This window comes from Scatophagus argus, chromosome 15, assembly GCF_020382885.2.
Source record: "Scatophagus argus isolate fScaArg1 chromosome 15, fScaArg1.pri, whole genome shotgun sequence".
NCBI lineage: Eukaryota > Metazoa > Chordata > Actinopteri > Scatophagidae > Scatophagus > Scatophagus argus.
Window position 1 is genome coordinate 16,883,383 of NC_058507.1, and position 19,928 is coordinate 16,903,310.

Consider the following 19,928-nt stretch of genomic DNA (forward strand, 5'->3'; position numbering starts at 1 on the left):
CTGTTTTTGTTGCTGATTCCTTAAACTTTTTCATCACTGAGAATTTCCCCTGACAATTATGCCAAGAGACTTCAGCAAGTCACTGCTCCTAACTAAGATACAGTCCCACACATAATCAAACAGCCATTTTACAGTGGCTGACTGGCTTTTTCCTCCTGTTTTCAGGGTTTATGTTATGCTAAGCTAACCGCCTCCTGGCTGCAGCTTGATATATAACAGACACATACAAGTGCGCTATCAATCTTCTAATCTATCTCTTGACAGGAAATTGAATAAGCTTATTTTCCAAAATTTTGAACTACTCCTATAATTTTGTCAATTTCAGCCTGCATGTCATACAGTCAAATATATTTATAGGCCTTTTATTTTTTTTGTCAAATCTGTCGGGCTCATTCTCTCCCAGCTTCAGGCCTCTCATTCAGCCATAAGATGATTCATCTCTCTGACTGGGAGAACCACAATTAACATTACTGCAGTTGGATCAGGGTGCTGATAAATAGGCAATTAACTCTTGGATTTTAAAAAGAAGTTCATTTTTCACAGATTCACTTGCAGATAGTACAAAAATCACATGTGGGGGCATCTCACTTCTGTTTTATACAGACTACCTCTGGGTCAATCTATAATTTCCACTGAAAATCAACTGATTGCAAACATTAAACATAGTTGGATTAGATATCAGATATCTGACATCTCTATAATTAAAAGTGAGTCCTTTCCGATAAGCTGCCAAAGGAATCGTGATTATAATATGCTCTCATTCCCAATTCTTTTCTCTTAGATCTTAACCTCCTCTCATTCCCTGGAAAGTCTCCTCCACTTACAAACCATGTCAGCTTGGGGCCTGATATTTTCTCTGTATTCAGCTCCACATTTCTAGGAAGTAAATTTGCCCGTTAGCAGTTATTAATTACAAGAACCTGATGAAAGCCTGAATGATGGGTGGATCTCTGGAGCAGCTAGTTTTTCAGACAGATGTGTGAACTCATGCAGACATTTAGCGCCAAAGCCGCAACATGTTCACACTGGCTTCAAATCAGTTTAATTTTCCGTTATTTAGACGGTGGGTGAGAGAAAAGAGCTGCAGCAGCTTCAGTTCAACACTTTTTTCAGTAATTACATTTTTAAATAACACCCAACTTAACATTTTGTCAGTGAAAAATCTGTTATGACAAGTCTATTTGAGTTCAGCTCTGTCAAAACTGAGGTGATCATTTAATGATGTTTGAATGTTATGCTCAAACTTGATATTGTATTGAATTAAACAATACTGAAGACTGAATCAGTTTCTCCACTGAAAAAATACAAATTTAACCATAAAATAAAAGGTTTTAAATTTTTTCCCCAACAGTCATGATTTCTATCTGCCTGAGGAACAAAATATGTTTTAAGTCTGTTGTCAGTCATCACACGAATATGTTTTTGGCTTAGACTCAAAAGATATTTACAACAAAGTACACAAAGCAGCAGTAAATATTAGCTGTGCTAATGTCTCTGTGTTGTGGAAGCGTGAACTTTCTCCCAGACCCTCCTCTCATTTTTCCTAGAGAGCCGTTTAGTTAGCGTCATCTCTTTTTGCATCAGACCCTCAGTGAGGGATTAGGCGGTCCTCACTGGCACTGAATAACATGGCAGGATTAGCACTTTCGCCTGTCACCAAATCATTCTGACGGATTAGCAATCTCCACTGTCACTCCCGAGAATTCAGTCCAGCTCAAACAAATTCAAGTCAGTGTGATAGCCAAGGTGACATTGGAGTGAAAGGGAAAGAGTCATTTTCATCAAGCCCCGTTGTAACCGAGCCTGGCACCACGCTCGGCACGGACAAGGTTTGCATGACGGACATTTAGTGCACCATCAAATATATAATGTTATCTGTATATGTAAGCGTTGGTGCAACTCACTGATTACTTTTCACTTTTCACTTGTCATTTCCTGATTTCATTCATTCTGCCACAAATGCTTCATCCTCAGTGGAGTTTCCTCATTCTCCAAACCCGTTAGAACTGCTTAACCTTTTGTATTTTAGGAGCTCTGACATGAGACCAGCTGGGCAACACAGGCACCTGCTTTGGAGTTCAAGACCCTCAGGGACCCTGTTTTATCTTGGTTTGACTAATTTCAAAATACACTGTAACTTTTTATTATTAAGATAAGATAAGATCAGAACTTTATTGATCCCACAGGAAATTGTTGTGGAAATCTTAAAGTGTTAACTGTAGTGCAGGATAAATTGTTTTGTCCTATGTGGAGAAAGGGGATGAATTGAAGAGTTTGGTGTTCTGTGGGGCACCTCAGTGGTCTCAGTCTGCAACTGAAGGTGCTGTGGTAGGATTCCAGTGTGGCATGCAGGGGGTGTGACTTGTTGTTGAGGATGTTGAGCAGTTTCCTCAGCATCCTCTGCTCAGACACCTCTGCCAGACACTGCAGTTCCCACTTCCAGGACAAAGCCAGCTCTCCTGATGAACTTATTGAGCCTGCTGTATTCATATACAACATCAATTAAAGTCAAATTTGCACTATTATAGAAGTTAGATGTTGCGAACTGAAAGACTGCCTGAACAAGTCTGACATAGCACTTCATTTTATGTGGCCTGCAAAAGCTTGCAAAGGATATAATTGGCGCAATACAGTTTTAAGTATTGTTGCAGCTATTAGCAGTACTGACAGCCCAGCAAAATGACTAAGTAAACTGAAGTTCTGTAGGAGGGTAATTTAATGAGAGAAATACATGTTAGTGTTTAATGGAGAGTTTTATCTCAATCCAAGCTGAGGGGTGGCTTTTTTTAAAAATTCTGTGAGAAAAGCAACAACTCAAATTGCTCAAAAAATGCCATGACATTTGATTTCGTGAGTTTTAATTTAGGACCTTACTGCCAATATTCCCATTTCTGTTTATTTACTGAAACTGACTGTTATTCCCACTGCAAAACTATGAAGGCCTTGATCATCTGTCTGTAAGTGGGCACCATTATCCCCATGTTTGACCAATCATTGCAAACTTATTGGTTTGCATACCCTCATCTCTGGGGTTGTAGTTTTAAGCGCATGCAGTCTGTTATTTTAAGCACTCCACATAACATGTATTTAATTTATAATGAGATAAAACAAAGAAACTAGCATATCCTTGCATGCAAGAAGCTGGAAGCATTGAATGTTTTGCATTTTTGCTCAACCCAATGGCCAGAACAAATTTGGATATTTTACATTTCTGCAAACTTCAGATATGTATGTTACACCTCAGGTCTGGTTAGGTGTAGATACAAAACACTAAGAGAAAGAGTAGAAATTTTGATCCGATACATATGAAATGTAATGTGGTCTGTGATTTACAGAAACAAACAATGCCAACATTTTATTCTTGCAACTAAGCTGTTTTAGCATGATGAATGAGGACTGTCTGAGCACTATTTTCAGTATAAACTAATTTCTCATCAGATCAGGGTCCTCAGTTGGATCTTTCCTAGAAATTATTGCTACCTGCGTTGTTGCTGTTTGTACTGGTCAATAATGACTTAATTCCCTAATGTTCTGTATCTCTTCTGAGAGTGCTGCTGCTAGAAAAGCACCGACTGTAATATACTGTTTGTGGATTTCTAACTACAATTGTGACAGAAGCCTGAGGCTCACTGTGACTGAGACAGAAGCTGTAATTTGTTTACAGCAGAATGCGGATCCACCGACTTAATGTAACAGCATCAAATTAGTGTGTGTGTCTGTGTGTGTGTGTGTGAGAGAGAGAGAGAGAGAGAGCTTACTGGATACTTTCACAGGATATTACTGGCCTTTTACATCTGCCACAAAATTGGCTGCCTGCAAACATAGCAGGAGACTGGCACACGTGTACCCTTGTGGGAATGGAACAGGAATGGACCAGTTAAATGTTCGCTAAATGCACTGAAATCCCAGGTTAACTCACATTCACATGCATGCATAAATATTCTAAAACATTATGCACAGTCTGATATCCACTTGAAAGCCTTGTGACAAAGTGAGAAGTAAAATTTCTGCCACCACACAGAGACTAGAGCTCATTCTGTCTCTGCTGAAGGGAAGTGTGGTTTGGGTAGAGCTTCTCTTATATGTTTAAACAGTTTTTCCCTCATGTAGTCATCCAAATGACTGGTATTCTAAAAAACAAATCTCCTGGGGAAGCTAGTTTAAAGACCATCCAGTTGAGAAAGTAGTACAGAAAGTCATTTAGCTTTTTCTTGGCTAAGTGAAGCCATGTGTTTTTATCCTTCTGCACACTCCGTCTATGTGCAGTAGTTCAGCTGTTTTAACATTATGAATCTGAACCATTCAAGAAAACCAAGCATATGCCAGAAAATCAATACAGTGAAGCTGAGGACAAAGGGGCTTCTGTCGCAAAGCCTATGTCTTACATAGGATGGAGCACTACTGGTGGCACGCATCCATTAGCACCTCATCTATTTTCTATCAATGAAACACAGAGGAGCAAAGTAAATAGTGGCAGCTGCTCCAGCTACCAGAGACATTTCTTAACAATGGATACCACCTCTCTCTAGTGTTATGTAAAAGCTGGACCTAATAGTATGCAACTTATATTAATGTGTTTGCTATCGATACAGGAAGCAGCACTTAAATTAGAGAGCTGAACAATAATAAAGCCAAGATACCCTTTTCTGACAAAATTAATTTTCATGCTGGTTTGTTCCAAAAAAAGATTTTTCAGAAAAACAGAAATTTCAGTAAATCTTCTGAGATGGAGAAAGTGTAAATAACAGATTTGGAAATATTGATTTTGGAGAGATTGGTGACTTTGAAAATTATTATCTAAATATGACAAAGCTCAGTGATTGAGATCTTGTCCATGTTGAAATGCTGAGTGCACTTAGCACAGGTCTTGGCAACCTGAGTGCACCCGGCAAGTTCCCTCTCCTTTAATGAGCCATTAAAACTGATAAACGGCCCGGAAACATTACAACCACTTAGTCGCTCACAGAAATAGTAGTCTTCCTTTTCAGAGAACGATCAGCAACAATTTGCCAAATTAATTTCCTTCAAGCTTTTGGAACTTATCAAGCCATGCCCTATTTGGTGCGTGGCACCAGGTTAGTTTGCAGATTTTTTCTTTTCCATTGGAAAAATGCACAGCAGACAGCAGAAACCTTAATAGACCACAATGTAAAGATATTTTTAATACAGGGCACTGAATTTTTCCTATGCAGGGATAATTTGCTTTCTGTATTTAAATGCTCAGTTCAACACCGATGTAAAACCGGGCTGACGGTAAGATCCAATCTCCGGGAGAAGGCAAAAGGCATTCTACAACATAAGCACGGAACGTGCTTGTGAAGTAGACGATGTGGTTTAAAGTAAAGTGGGCACAACAAAAAGATAACAGCACTGTGTCACAATAGAGATCCCTTAATGCACTTAACAGCGCAGTAATGACATACTGCGCTACACTGCAAATGTCCGAGGGTGGAATTTGAAGCAATTCTCTGGTGAAAACTTAAGTAAAAATTTAATTGAAGGAGCAAGCTTAAGTAAAATAATCCAGCAATCATTCTTCTTCTAATGAATCCCATGTTGAGTTACTGAGCAAACTATGTCTCCAAATGAGGAGAGAAGGGGCTGTTACCCACAACATCCAAAATAATCCTCTCACTTTATGAAGACGTTGGCATCAGCAGCTGAAAGTTAGAGTGGCTCAATACATTACTCTATTTACTAAAACACCATTGAAGTTTTGGAATTTTCAAATTAAAATCTTTAGGATTTTCATGTCTTTCCCCGTTTTTACTGTATGTGGCTGGCTATAGTCATTAAATGTATTTACAACCATTTGCTACCTCTTTCTCTATTGTCAGTGGTGGAGTCTGCCATTCTGCGTTGAATTGCATGCACATGCACAAGAGCCTCACGGAAAATGATGCATGAAGCTTCGTGCTTCTGCAAAGATGAAGATATGTGAGAGGGTTAAGATTAACCAAGCAATATGGCTTTTATGCAGCAAATACCTGTACTAGAATTTCAGTGAACACATGTAACACTTGTCAGTAATTGTCAGTAACAACACTCTGGTTTCACACCATATTTACTGCTAAACCTGAAACAGTTAACAGGTTTATAATGCTATAATTAAAATGTGTCAAACTAGAATAAATTAAATCTAATTGCATGGTTTTCATATGGAGCCTTGAACTTACTGGCAATAAACTTTTTAGTACAGTTATCTTGAGATCACAAGGTAATTATTTCATTATCTTGAGAAAAGGTTTTATCTTTTTATACCATTCAAGTGTGGAGAGTGAGTGGTCTTCTCCTGAAATACAACTGATATTTACATCTTTATACTTGATGTTAAAAAAAATTCACATTATCTCACTAAAATGAAGAGAAGCTAAAACATTGTATTATTATTTGTTATTTATTGCACAACAAATATTGTAAACATTAAAAATTACTGTATGATTTTAAAGAATGGTGTATGCAATACTACCATGTGACATTTGCCTTTCTGACATGAGTAGCACTTTGAGTAACACGTACAGTTCATAGTCTCCATCTCTTAGAGTTTCCTGAGGAGCGAGCTGTCTATTTCTCTAAGAGAGTGATGCTGGCCCACTAGCAGTGTGTGAAATGAGGGACAGTCTCCTTCTGCAGTGGATCCATTTCCAACACTGCTATGCTAATTAATCCCCAAAGCAGCTGACAAACACTGTGAGGAGGACTGCTTGCACATTTTGCAAGATTAGGGAAATGCAACACATTCAGGATGTTCTCTCGTCAAATTGTCACTGTCCCAATCGCACCCCTCCGTTTGCTTAGCCACTCCAAAGTGTGACATTCGGAAGGCTCTGAAATATTTGTTCTGCACAAACTGGCTCTCACCAACAGAAATCTGTGCTCCTAGGGCATGTTTTTGTAATCTAACGCCTTCATTTCTTCCAGTGTTTCTTCAAGCTGGATTGCAAGAGTCTTGCAGCATTACAGCAAGTGCAGATTGTATTTATTTATTTATTTATGTTTCATATAGTTGCAACTTTCCACTTGCAGAACTCAGATTCTTCTTTTTTACTCTAAAATTCCTTTGGTCAGTGTTTATAAATGTATGAGAGTTTTTTGTTGTTTTTTTAAATTTAAACTTTTATGCACGATTGGCCATAATATTACAGAAACTGACAGGTGAAATGAATAACATTGACCTGGCAGTGGGTGGGATTTATTGGGCAGCAACTGAATATTTTGTCATTGAATTAGATGTGTTGGAAGCAGAAAAAATGGGCGAATATAAGACTTTGACAAGAGCCAAACTGTGATGCCTAGATGACTGGGTCAGAGCATTTCCAAAAGTGCAGCTCTTGTGGGATGTTCCTGGTCTGCAGTGATCAGGACCTACCAAAAAGAGGCCAGGAAAGGAAAACAGTTGAACCAGTAACAATGTGATGGGTGACCAAGGTTCACTGATGCAGGTGGGGCCTATGTTGTCTGAACCAATAGAAGAATTCCTGAAATTTAATACTGGTTCCAACAGAAAGGTGTCAGAACCAGTTAGGTTGCCCATGCTGACATGTATCCACCACCCAAAGCACCTATAACGGGCACATGAGCATCCGAACTGGACCACAGAGCAATGGAAGAAGATGGCCTACTTTGATGAATCACATTTACCAATTTATCAATTGCCTACCTGGGGAGTACATGGAACCAGGATGCAATATTGGAAGAAGTCAAGCTGATGGAGGCAGTGTGACGCTTTGGACATTGTTCTTCTGGGAAACCTTGGGTCCTGCAGTTCATGTGGATATTACTTTGACACGTACCACCTACCTAAACATTCAAGTACACCCCTACATGGAAACAATATTCCCTGATGGCAGAAACCTCTTTCAGCAGCATAATACAACCTGCCACACTGCAAAAACAGTTCAGTAATAGTTTGGGCACCACAGTTTGAGGTGTTGACTTCAAGTTTTCCAGATCTCAATCCAATCAAGCATCTTTTAGATATGCTGGAAAACAAGTCTGATCCATGGAGGCCCTACCTTGCAATTTACAGGACTTAAAGGATCTGCTGCTGACGGTTTGGTGCCAGATACTCCAGCATACCTTCAGAGGTCTGGTGGAGTCTGTTTCTTAAGGTGTCAAGGCTGTTTTGGTGGCAAAAAGATCAGCCATAACATTATGAAGACCCTACTTAATATTAGGGTCTTCATAATGTTATGGCTGATCGGTGTATTTTGTGTGTGATAAGAAATGCAGCGATTTAGTTTATTTCTTTTATTTAGATTATGTTTTCACATTCACATTTCAGTGATAAGATCATCCAACTTTACAGTCCTTACACTCAAAAAACTGATTCAAGCCCTTCTTTAATGTGACACATTTAATTGTTGTTCGGTTTATTGGAACAAATCAATTTTAAACTTACATGAGTACGTTTAATTGAGGTACCATAATAATTTCACCTTGACAATCATGAACACAAAACAAATGCGTTTCATTTGAATTGGGACCGCCCTCTGCGCATGTGCGAGTCAAGGCGCTCTGAGCCTCTGTTCGTCCCGGCTTTTGCATCCCTCTCATGCAACTTCTGGCGGCACTACAGCGGGATACTGTACGCAAGGCACAGATAACTCCTAGAATCCACTCCTTGGTGAGTACTCGACATTTATAATAATTTAAAAAGCTTGCTCTGAAAATGCCGTTAAGCGAGGCCAATTTTTTCGTCAGTTAAGTTAGACATTGCATGCTAGCTAGCTAAGATACAGGAGGGGCAGTAAAGTTCGAATAAGCTTCTGTGGCTACTTTAACTAGTGTTATAACCAAGGGTTACTTGGAAAATGTACATAAATATGACTTATGAGATCTTGCAACTAGAGAATCTGTTTTAACTGACACCCCTCTTCCCTCCGCCGTTCGGGCGCGCTCACCCAACGGACACATTGTGTAATTACAGTGGAGTTAACACCGTTGACTTTTCAAGTACGACTTTAGAGACCCTTTTGTGACTTATAAAAAACAATTGCTTGGTGCAAACTTGCCGAAAATTGCCGTTTTGAATTCAAAATGCGTCATTTGTGTGATAGTCTACGGTTACGACACCGAAGGCTGGCTAACACAGTCAGTCAGTCATGGATATTCGATGATAACGATATGAGCAGCAGAGCAAAAGTTATATTTTATATATTCACAGCAATACAGCTAACGTTAGCATTGCACTGTAAACTATTACCGCGTGTCAACATCAAACTAGTCTAGACTTCTGTTAGCCGAAACAGTTTTATATCCTAGCTGTTGATTAAATATCTGAACTGAGGCGAACAGAGTAGATCATGATGCATATTAATTAGCCACGTGCCTCTGTTTGTTTGAGAAAGAATGGGGGGATTTAGCTCAGAGCTTAGATCTATGGACAGACGAAGAAAGATACATTTGCATCAGAGCAGATTGATATTAGATTAATTTCAGTTGTTCTTTCATTTGCAGTGGTTGCAGCAGCTGCAGTAGAGCAAGGATTAAAACATAGAATAAGCTGTGTCCATTTGATTTGTTGATAAACATTACCAACAAATGTTTAAGTCCCACTCCACAAAAATGATTAGTTTCTGTCCCTAAAACTTCAGCCCTTAAATACGCTCGTATCTGTGCAAAGTTTGTCACTATAGAGGTGTTTTTACATTCCTCTACTGTCTCCTCTCTATTTGTCTCATCTTTTGCAGTTTCACCAGCTGTACCAAGGTACTTTAGGCAACCTCTCAGTGATTGTAAGTAATACACTCCCTGCTTTATGCTGGTACATGTTGATCTGTATCATTGTCACATGTTTAATCTGAATTGTACTAATTGTCTTTATTCTCCTTTTCAGGATAATGAATGTGGAAGTGCAAAGAATGCAGTGTAGAACTAGCTAGCAGGTATTTGTTGCTGCAACATTTCAGGCAGATACATGGGCATTTAAGGGGCAATTATCGCTATCCATGTCCATACACAGATTGCCCTTGTACATTTAATATATGGAGTAAGCTTCTAAATCACACATACAAAAGTCATGCTAGACAGCTAACTCCAAAGCCATTAGAAGCATATACATTCCAGTGTCATGTGTGTTCATGCAGAGAACTAGCAACAGAAAGAGATTTTTTTCAACACCTAAATGGACATCTCAGGCATAATGAAACAGTTCCATGTGTGTTTTTAGGCTGTAGATTTAAAACCAACATTTACAGTACATTTAATACACACAGAAACAGGAAACACAAACAGTATTTGTTAAAAGACTTTCAAGCAAATGTCATCAGTACAAGCACTAATTTTAATCAATTAGATAATTCTGCAGATTGGCTAACAGAGCCCAGAGACACAGAGAGAACACTAAGTTGTGATGATGCTGCAGAGTTACACCTGCCAAATTTTATTGAAGAGAAAGTTGCATGCATTTTATTGAAGTTGGAAAATATTGTTCATGTTCCAAAGGTGGTTATTGATGAAGTCCTCTCTGAGCTTCACTATATATTATGCACACAATCTTTGCCTTTGACAAAAGCTACAGTTTCTGATGTATTTCAAAGTCGTAATCTACAAGTTGAAGATTCAGTAGTTGATGAGCTATCCACTGTTATATGTAAATCTAACCCATTAGGCATAGCTATTGCAAAGGATGGCCCTCTTGCTACTGCTTATAAACGTACACAATACTATACCTCTCATTTTAGTGTTGTTGAGCCAGTTGAGTACATACTTGATGCCCTGAGGAAGAGAACATTTCAGTACATCCCTCTATTACAGTCTTTGCAGCAGTTGCTCTCTCATAAAGGTGTTCTTGATCATCTTGAAACTCAGAGAATACAAAACCAGCCATTGTCTTGCTTCCAAGAGTACCGAACTGTAAGAGACGGTGAGTACTATAAACAAAATCCTTTTCTGTCTGGTGAAGGTTTTAGAATAGCAGTTAATCTTTATGTTGATGATTTTGAGATTTGTAACCCCCTGGGGACATCTCGTAAAAAACACAAACTCTGTGGTGTCTACTGGGTTTTGGGTAATTTGCCACCAGGTTCTCATTCAAAACTAACCTCAATCTATTTAGCTGTTCTTTGCAAATCTGATGATGTCAAGGCCTATGGCTATGAAAAAGTGTTAGAGCCTCTCTTGCAAGACTTGTACATATTAGAACAGCATGGAGTCTTTATTTCCCAGGTTGGTCAGTTTGTTAAAGGTTCTGTGCAGTGTGTGATTGCTGACAATCTTGGTGCCCATGCGTTAGGTGGCTTTGTTGAGAGTTTTTCTGGTGGGTCGATATGCAGATTTTGTACGGGAGATAAATCAGAATTTCAATCCAAGGATGTGAAGTCTGGTGTTTTCCAACGTAGAACCAAAGAAACCCACAATGTTCATGTCCAGACTGCTCAGGAAAGAGCAGCTATTTGCTATGGTGTCAAAAAACAGTGTGTTTTAACAGAGCGCCTTTCTCATTTTCATGTAAGCTCTGGCTATCCTCCTGATATTGTGCATGACCTCTTCGAGGGTGTTGTTCCAGTCGAACTTGCACGCTGTATTGGTTTATTGATCTCAAAAAAATACTTCACTCTTGAGTCCCTTAACACATTGATCCAGAAATTTCCATACAAATGGGGAGACAAAACCAATCGCCCACATCCCATACCACGTTCTTTCACATCTAGCAACACTATAGGTGGCAATGCACATGAAAATTGGACATTGTTAAGATTGCTTCCCTTTGTGATTGGGCACATTATACCAGAGGATGAACCAGCATGGCTGGTGTTTCTGGATCTTAAGGATATTGTTGAGTTGGTTGTGGCACCTGTACACACAGAGGAGACCATTGCATATCTTGAAGCTAAGATCTATGATCACAGACAACGCTATCTTGAACTCTTTCCACATGTTAATCTCCTACCTAAACATCACTATTTAGAGCATTATCCACAAATGATTCGTTGCTTTGGACCTCTGGTAGCACTGTGGACAATGAGGTTTGAGGCTAAACACAGCTTCTTCAAGCAGGTTGCTCGGCATACAAGCTGCTTTAAAAATATAACTCGTTCACTGGCTATTAAACATCAGTTTATGCTTGCCTATTACACACATCCCTCCACTCTCAAGAAATCATCCTTGGAGGTCACAGATGTCTCAATCATGCCTGTTGATGTCCTTAGTGAGGGAGTAAGATCTAAACTGCATCAGAGATACCCAGAGGTGACTGAGGTCCATATGGCAAAACATGTATCTTGCAGTGGTATACGTTACAGTAAGGGGATGCTCATTGTACACGGATCTGTGGATGGACTTCCAAAATTTAACGAGATAATTCAACTGTGCATTCTTAAGGAGAAGCTCTGTTTTCTAGTGAAAGATGTTTGTGCTTGGTATAGGGAACATTATGGTGGATTTGAACTGTCTGCCTCACCCACTCGAGAGGTTGCCCTAATTGAACTTGGTGAATTGGAGGACTCATATCCCCTTGCAGAATACACTGTAGGGGGCTTGCGCATGGTAATGCTGAAAAGGTTTGTCGTTGTTAAAGGTTAGTGACACTGTTGAATCTAAATAGCAGAGCCTGACTGATACATTGGTTTGCTGATATTAGCCTGATCACAGACATATTGGTATCAGTGTTGTCCAATATGTGCTGATGTAATTTTTGGAAAAGAACATAATGCAGAAAAAGATGCATTTCAGACAGTAAAGTTCATTTTTAGGTAATAAAATATTCTGTTTTCATTTCATATCTTTGTCATGTTTCAAGTGTTTGATGACCATATTTGAAGAATCATTGCAAAAACTGTTTGTGGCTTTGGCCTTGCAAATTGAGTATCAGTCAGGCTTCACCAAATAGTTGGGGCTTTGGATGTCTGACTTTTGCAAAATCTCAAACAGTTTTTATTTCCTATTATATAATGCATGTGTTTATTTCTTGTTCTACTTCTCTCTGGTTTCAGATCAGGATTAAAGTTGTTCCAATGGGAGATCCAGCCGTTCTGCGGGTCATCTTTGGAGATGAATCTGACTCACGAAAACTGCACCTGGTTTCCGGAATTCCAGAAACAGTGGACGAACTACATAAGATGATAAAGACATGCTTTCAATTGAATGAGGACTTCCGGTTGCAGTACATGGATGCTGACTTTAGTGAGTTCATGAACCTAACTTCAGTGTCTGAAATCCAAAATAAGAGCACACTCAAAGTAATCTACACGCCTCTTGTCTCACCTGTGGATCCCTACATCACTTTGTACCCAGTAGACCAGTCTGATGAGGTTTCAGTTACTTCTAGCCCAGAGGGTCTACCCTCTTCTTCGTCAGTAGCGTCATCAAGCAGCAATGATACACTGTACACATCAACCCCCCATTCATCCCCAGAATGTCAGCTCTCGGGATTGTCCGCCTGGCCCACAGTCTTTGTGGTCCCCAAATTCATCTACGAGGCTGAATTTGAGCTACAGCAAAAGAATTATGAGTTTGAGACAAATGGAACATACTTCAACCCTGGCCCAAAGCTGAAAGGGGCCATCCTTGATGGTCTGGCTCAAGAAATGATGAAATACACCAAATATCCAAAAGACTATCAGTGTGAAGAGGTAGCAGCAGCTTTGACAAGGGCCCATCCTTGTTTGGGGCAGCTAGGATCCAAGACAGGATTTTGGGGATGGAAACAGTCATTAAAATATAAAATGCAAAATTATCGTACAAAGCTCGGGAGACTTGGACATCCTGAAATCCGTGTGAATTCATTGAAACACAAACGAGAAGGCCAAGGCAAAGCTGCAGCCAATATCAAGAAGCCAAGAAAAGCTGAAGTTAACTACATTCCTCTGCACCCAAAAGGTGAAACTGCAGAGAGCTTGGAGAATGAGAGAATTGCTTTATTGTCAGAACTGAAAAAGCGTGACAACGAAGCTGTGATAAAAGCAAAAATGGAAAAAACCTTCTCCCACAGACGCCTTGAGGTTGTGGAGCAGAGGCCTATGATAGGAGACTTCAAAAACAGATGGCCTGCCTTGTTTGAGCAGAGTGAAGTAAGTCAATGTTTGTGTGTTGTCAATCTTTGTTATTTTTGGTGGATATTAATGAGTGTATTAAGTGTATTTTACAGTTATCTTGCCTCCCTTAATGGTAATAATTATAAAAAACAAATAACATATTACTGTATGTTGTTTAATATTTTTCAGGTAAATGCAGAGTTCTTGCGGATCACCACCAAGCCTTTGCAATCAAAGTTCCTGTCACAGCTGGACCACTTTTCTGACAAGCTGATACAGATCTTCAAGAGCAAAGGAGGAGTGAAGGGGCAAAAGATCAAGCATATTCTTGCAATAAAAGACTCGGTTAGTATAAATGCATAGAACAAACTTTCACTGTATTGTGGTGGTTATTACATTTTTTTCTTGTCTGTAGCTGTTCATTTAATGAAGTAATTCAGAAAGAAAACTAAGAGAAAAGGGGATGTGGCATTTGCTTTTGCTCAAAAGGGAGAAAACTTGCAACTACCAGAACGCACTACAGTACACCACACCAAAAAACATCTCTTGTAAGTTGGGTGGTGCTTTGTTCTAGCTCAAAACCTTTGCATGCTCTTGCTAACATATTGAACCAACCTGCTCTGGCTATAATTGTCACAATTAACTTATGCTTTCTTTAACAATTCAGTAATATAATTATATTTTTCATATATATGCTGATAACCCAAAAACCCACTGATTTTCAGACTGCTCTAACCCTTGCACCACCATTGCAACCTAAATTCTGTGTGTTATGTATCACCCATTATTAGTGCGATGACATCAACATAAAGAGGGAGTGCATCCTGCGAAGCCTTATTGTCTATGTCAACGAAGACCCAGATGTGTTTTTCAAGGAATATTTGGTAAGTTTATTACTCACATAGCAAAATTGTAGCATAAAAATACTGTAACACATCTCTTTTCTGTATTTCCTGTATTTACGACACTGCTTTCTGGCATCTTCTTTTTACTCTTTAAGATATTACTGCTATTTAGTGACATGAAGTAGTCACTGCATGCAGTGTAAATTGTCATACAAAGATAAACCCCTCAACACTTTGTAAGTAGGGATGGATGGGATTGGTTTCTCACTTTTGAGTTTTGCTGAATATTTTCTGTGGTAGATTCAAAAGGGATCACTGCAGTTGCATAGCCTCACATCTGAAGAATGCTATCTGTAAACTTGCTAACATTATGTTACCACTCAGTTCTCTTGCACTGCTATAGTCTTGGCTCTGACAGCTCCAGTTTCAGGCATTACTGAAGCATGAGCTGATCAGGCTCAGACCACTGTCGTCCTCCACCATGCTGTCCGCCTCAGATTCTTGAGGCAAAAAATCCTCCATCTCAGAGGAACAGTCTATGGAATTGGTGACCTGAGAATCTGTGTTGCCGTCCATTTATTTTCATCTGTCAATGGCTAACTCCTTCATTCACACTCAGTCCCCTCTCTGCCCCTCCTCTCTCCCTCTCCTGTCAGTTTTCGCACTTAAGCATCTTCCAAAATTATGCAGCAGGTTAAGTTCTAACCTCAGGGATTAGTTGCTCTTATGGGATTCTATACTTCTTTTAAAGTGAGAAATCCTTTGCGCCACCATCCCTACCCATGGTCAGATATCTTGGGTCAAATGTTTTAGGTTATGGCTGTCTAAGGATTGGCACCTGATTTTTGATCCAGACAACTGATGAACTGCTGTCTTAAACTGCTGTATGTAGTAACTGTATTTATATTTTGTATATGGTTTTCTGTTTGTTGTTTAGCATTTTTAATTAAAGTAGTGTTCTGTGTTTGTGTTGTTGTTCAGCCCTCTGCAGTTGAGGATGCGGAGATGGACATCGCCACCACAGTCATTGGGATTTACACAATTCGAAGAGATGGACATGAAGAGCCAGAGGATGTGGGTGTTGTCATTGAGGGCATTAAAGTCCTCAACAATGTAGGCAGTGTCATCATGGGGTTCATCATGCTGTTTGGGCTCATTTATGCCCTTGATCTAGCCTTTCCAGAAAACCTCAAGTACACCTTCGAGTTTTTCCAGAAGATCATTATGAACTTGGATGGGCACAAGCTGAACGCAAAGATACAGCAGCTGAAAATCAAGCTCTTTTTATAAGAAGCAAGCAATATGTGTCCACACAGTCACCATGGGTGTTTTTTGTTGTTTTAAAATCCTGTTAACCACTTGTGTAGAGCATCTTGAAGATTTGTTTGTTACTATGGATAGGCTGTGACCGGACTGAATTAGCATTTTGTTTCAGGCTCTGTTTTGTGCTGATGCTATATGCATGTTGTTCATGTATATGTATATTTCTTAATTATCTGTTTGTAGGCATCACATATTGCAGTTTATGGTGACACTACAGTTGTCATGTTTGGTCCAAGCTGGTTATAACTTGGCTTAGCTTTTGACTCCACTAGATTTCTATGACATTTCCAAGTACTAGTTACTTAGGTTGAAGCAGTTTTTAAGTCAACAGGTTAATTTCTTTTCTTTTTTAAACTATGATAGGCTATACACATTGTTCATCAACAGAGAAAAACATTGCACTAATCGAACGTACCTAGACTGCTTCCTGCATTTTTGAACAGTTTGGTTTGACCTTGGTGGAAAAGTTTGCATTTTTGTCTCAGGTGCTGTTTCGTAATGCCACCATTTGTGTGTTGTTTGTATTATATGTATATTTCATATCTGATCGAAGGAATTACGTATAGCAGTTAATGGTAAAAGTTCATAACTTACTTTAACTTTGTTGCTTGTTATCTAGGCTGTTAAAGGCAGTGTATTGACACAAGTCATAAAGTTGTTGAGTTCATGGATCACTTTCAAAGATCCATTGACGGGTTGCATGTTGATGTTATATATGTATATACATATTCATTTAAAATAAAAACACATCAACCAGGTTTTGTTTTATGTGTGTCTTAAGGGGGGTGGGGGAGGTGGGGGGGGTCATGAAAAAGAATTTCCCTATTTTATTTCAGATAAATTACATCTGTCCAAATTGAGTTGGACAGATGTAAATTAATTTAGGTCAGTTAATGTAATTACTTTATTTTGGCTGCGTTTGATAAAAATGAGTTGAACCTACTCAATTCAATCATAGTACAAGGAGGTACTTAGACTGTGTTGGGACTAAATAAATTTATTGGATGGAAATCCTGCCCAAAATTTATTTGAGTTCACCCAATGAGTTATTTTTTTCAGTGTACTTTAGGATTGCAAAACATATTTTGTTGCTTATATAATTAATGATAAAACAAATTCTTTGTCCAATTCAGGAAACAATTTTAGTTTATCAACACTTCTTACTACGATTTAACCATAAAAACTAAAGTATAGTTTCAGTTTTTTTTGCTTAGGTTTTGGTATGTCTGCTGGTATTTCAGCAACCACTGCAATGTAATGTAGGTGAATGGAATTTCAATGAAATTACTTCTACTGCTCTTTTGTCATCTTCCTGTCTTCCTGTCTTACACTGTAAATATGTTTTCTGCACAGTCAGATAAAGTGAAAATTATTGATGATAAGTCATCTGTGGCTGTCTTCAGCACATTTGATGTATTCAGATAAACATCAGTGCAAACTTTTCTACAACAAAAGTTTTAGTGTCTCATTCCTCTCTGTATAAAACTATGAAACACTTCAGAGAACATTACAGGTCACAATAAATCAAAAAAAAAAAAACATTAGGAATTATAATGTCAAAATCTCCTCTCATGTGATTTGTCTCAATGAAGAAAGTCCCTGATATATACTTACATAATTAGATTAAATAAAACCTCCTAAGTTTAACTGACTCTTAAGTCACTTACTCAGTTTCAGAGGGGAATCAAAGCAATGCCAGATACTAAGGACAATTTGGAGCTGATTTTTGTCTGGAGCCACGTGATGTGCACACACTATTCAGCACTGATGACATAGTCAGTCAGTCAGGTCATTTTGTGTATCTGAGCTGCACATTTAGTATTCTAATCTTAATACAAATAACTATAAGAACAGTTTTGTAGGCTTCTTGTGTTTGGCATCTCTATCTATGCATATACTGTAACATTCATTATATCACCAAAATTAATACACTCAAATATATAAATCCAAATCCAACACTAAACTAAAATTATAATTACTCTAACTGAAAGGCAGCCTTGCATGCTACTTTTGGATCAGATGCTCAGTATGGTAGCAGCACAGAAGGACACAGCTTTTGCAGGGCATGTGTCGCTGATGCTGTCATTCTAAAAAGACAATGAAGCTGTGGCTTTGGCCACCAACCAGTCATATGGCCCCACGGCAAGGAGTGTGCTCTCAGACAGGGGATCAGCCAGACCATTGGTATCCACACAACAGGACAGCTGAGAGGCCACAGGCTCCACAACTGGAAACATGCAGGTCTGGCACTACACTGTCCGTTTAATGGCCTTTGTGTTCTTTGAAGTGCTTAATAATGAGGGGCTGAGTGCATTAAGACTACAGCTCGATGGGCCAATCATATTGACATGGCGGTTACTACAGTATAGCAGGTGTTCCCTGGGAGTGCTGCTCTGTTTCCTGCCAGGACAGACAACTTGTTTGTATCTGCACTCACTGTTTTTATTTGTGCTATTACTGAGCACTCCAGCAAAGCCACACTGCATCCTGTCACAGACGTGAATAAAGCCATATTGACCATCTTCAACTGGAACAATATTTGTTCTCAAATGTGCAAGAGCAGGCAGTCTCATTCCTTCTATCACACATGACAGGCAATCAGCATTTGTTTTTATTACCTTGCATGTGATGTCAGGAAATCTGTATGACTTGTTTTTGTCCATCGGCTGGTGTCATTTATTACACTCCGGTTAGGCTCCGAGGCCTCACATGTATAGTATGCTGGAATTTTATTTTGCTAGTAATAAAAATGTTATGCTGCATTATATCAACCGTGTTGTAGATGTTGCCTTGTTACTTTGCAGGGTAATGGGATGCTAAAGTGTATAGCGAGTGATGTTTAATTTATCTTTATTGCTGCTGTGAACACATCATAATCCAAATGCATGATAGACAAAAATAGTGAAGTAAAAACCAGCAACATTAGCTTTGTAGTTATTGCACACTTAATTTTCAGGTTGGGTTGAAAGATGGTAAGATTAAGGATTTAGAACATTAGAAGATTGAACTCATCTTTAAATTATGCTTTTAAGTCAAAACATCTCCCATAGATCACACGCTCTTGCTCATATACCACTGCTCTCGCTTTCACTGTCTGTGTCAGGATTACTTTATTTTACACAGTGCCATTCGTGCACTTTAAATGACATTCCAAAATGCCTCCCTGTTGACTTTTGGCATAATTTCCGCTCTGCTACCCAATTCAGTAAAGTCTTTATAACCTTTCCATGCCCATTTCTATCTCCTTTTGTTTCAGTTTTGTAAACCCCTCTGGACTTTCATTTCTATTACCTGAACAATGTGTAATTTATTTTCCTCTTATTTGTTTCTATATTTTACACTGTATATGTGACTGAAGAATATTTGCAGTAGCAATGATAGAGGGAGGCAGCATGAGAGAGGTCGGAGGAGCTAATGATAGAATATGGGCCAGATGCAACAGAACTCCAGCAGATGCAGGGTTACAGGACTCACTGTTGAAAATAAATATCAAAATGGAAAGAGATGAGGGTGAAGGCGGGAGGGTTGGCAGGTACTCTGACATTCTGATATCAAATCTGGCTCTTGGCTTATGTCACATTTAATTCCTCTGCTCTCCTGTCTGTTTCCACAATAGCCTATCTACTGCAAAACCCAATGAAACACAAATATAATCCTTCTTCTCTGGAATTATAAAAAGTTTTACTTTTGGTATCAGCTAAATCTGTAACTCCTAACCATGGTCTAAACAAAGTCTTTTCTGGTGTTAAAGAACATGCAAAGCAATGATTGTTCTAGATCAAGT

General features: G+C 38.9%; 2 protein-coding genes across 6 annotated transcripts in view; one reads left to right on the plus strand and one right to left on the minus strand.

Annotated features, from left to right (window-relative positions):
- Nucleotides 1–19,928, minus strand: part of lingo2b (leucine rich repeat and Ig domain containing 2b) — a 40,083-nt gene that overhangs the window by 13,661 nt on the left and 6,494 nt on the right. The gene's annotated exons all lie outside the window — the stretch shown is intronic.
- Nucleotides 8,403–16,902, plus strand: LOC124072313. 5 transcript variants are annotated; one of them, XM_046413627.1, is made up of 7 exons: nucleotides 8,403–8,626; nucleotides 9,693–9,737; nucleotides 9,839–12,520; nucleotides 12,936–14,012; nucleotides 14,166–14,321; nucleotides 14,768–14,860; nucleotides 15,803–16,902. In XM_046413627.1, the coding sequence occupies exons 4-7, from the start codon at nucleotides 12,957–12,959 to the stop codon at nucleotides 16,109–16,111; spliced, it is 1,614 nt and encodes a 537-aa protein (XP_046269583.1). In that variant the 5' UTR covers nucleotides 8,403–8,626; nucleotides 9,693–9,737; nucleotides 9,839–12,520; nucleotides 12,936–12,956; the 3' UTR covers nucleotides 16,112–16,902. The 5 variants fall into 5 exon arrangements, with proteins under 5 accessions (XP_046269583.1, XP_046269585.1, XP_046269582.1 ...); XM_046413629.1 differs by having other exon boundaries at nucleotides 9,839–12,503; XM_046413626.1 differs by having other exon boundaries at nucleotides 9,839–10,867; nucleotides 12,369–14,012.

Excerpts from the sequence above, each read along its gene's own strand:
- LOC124072313 (XM_046413624.1), top strand. The coding sequence starts at position 9,847 with ATGTGGAAGTGCAAAGAATGCAGTGTAGAACTAGCTAGCAGGTATTTG.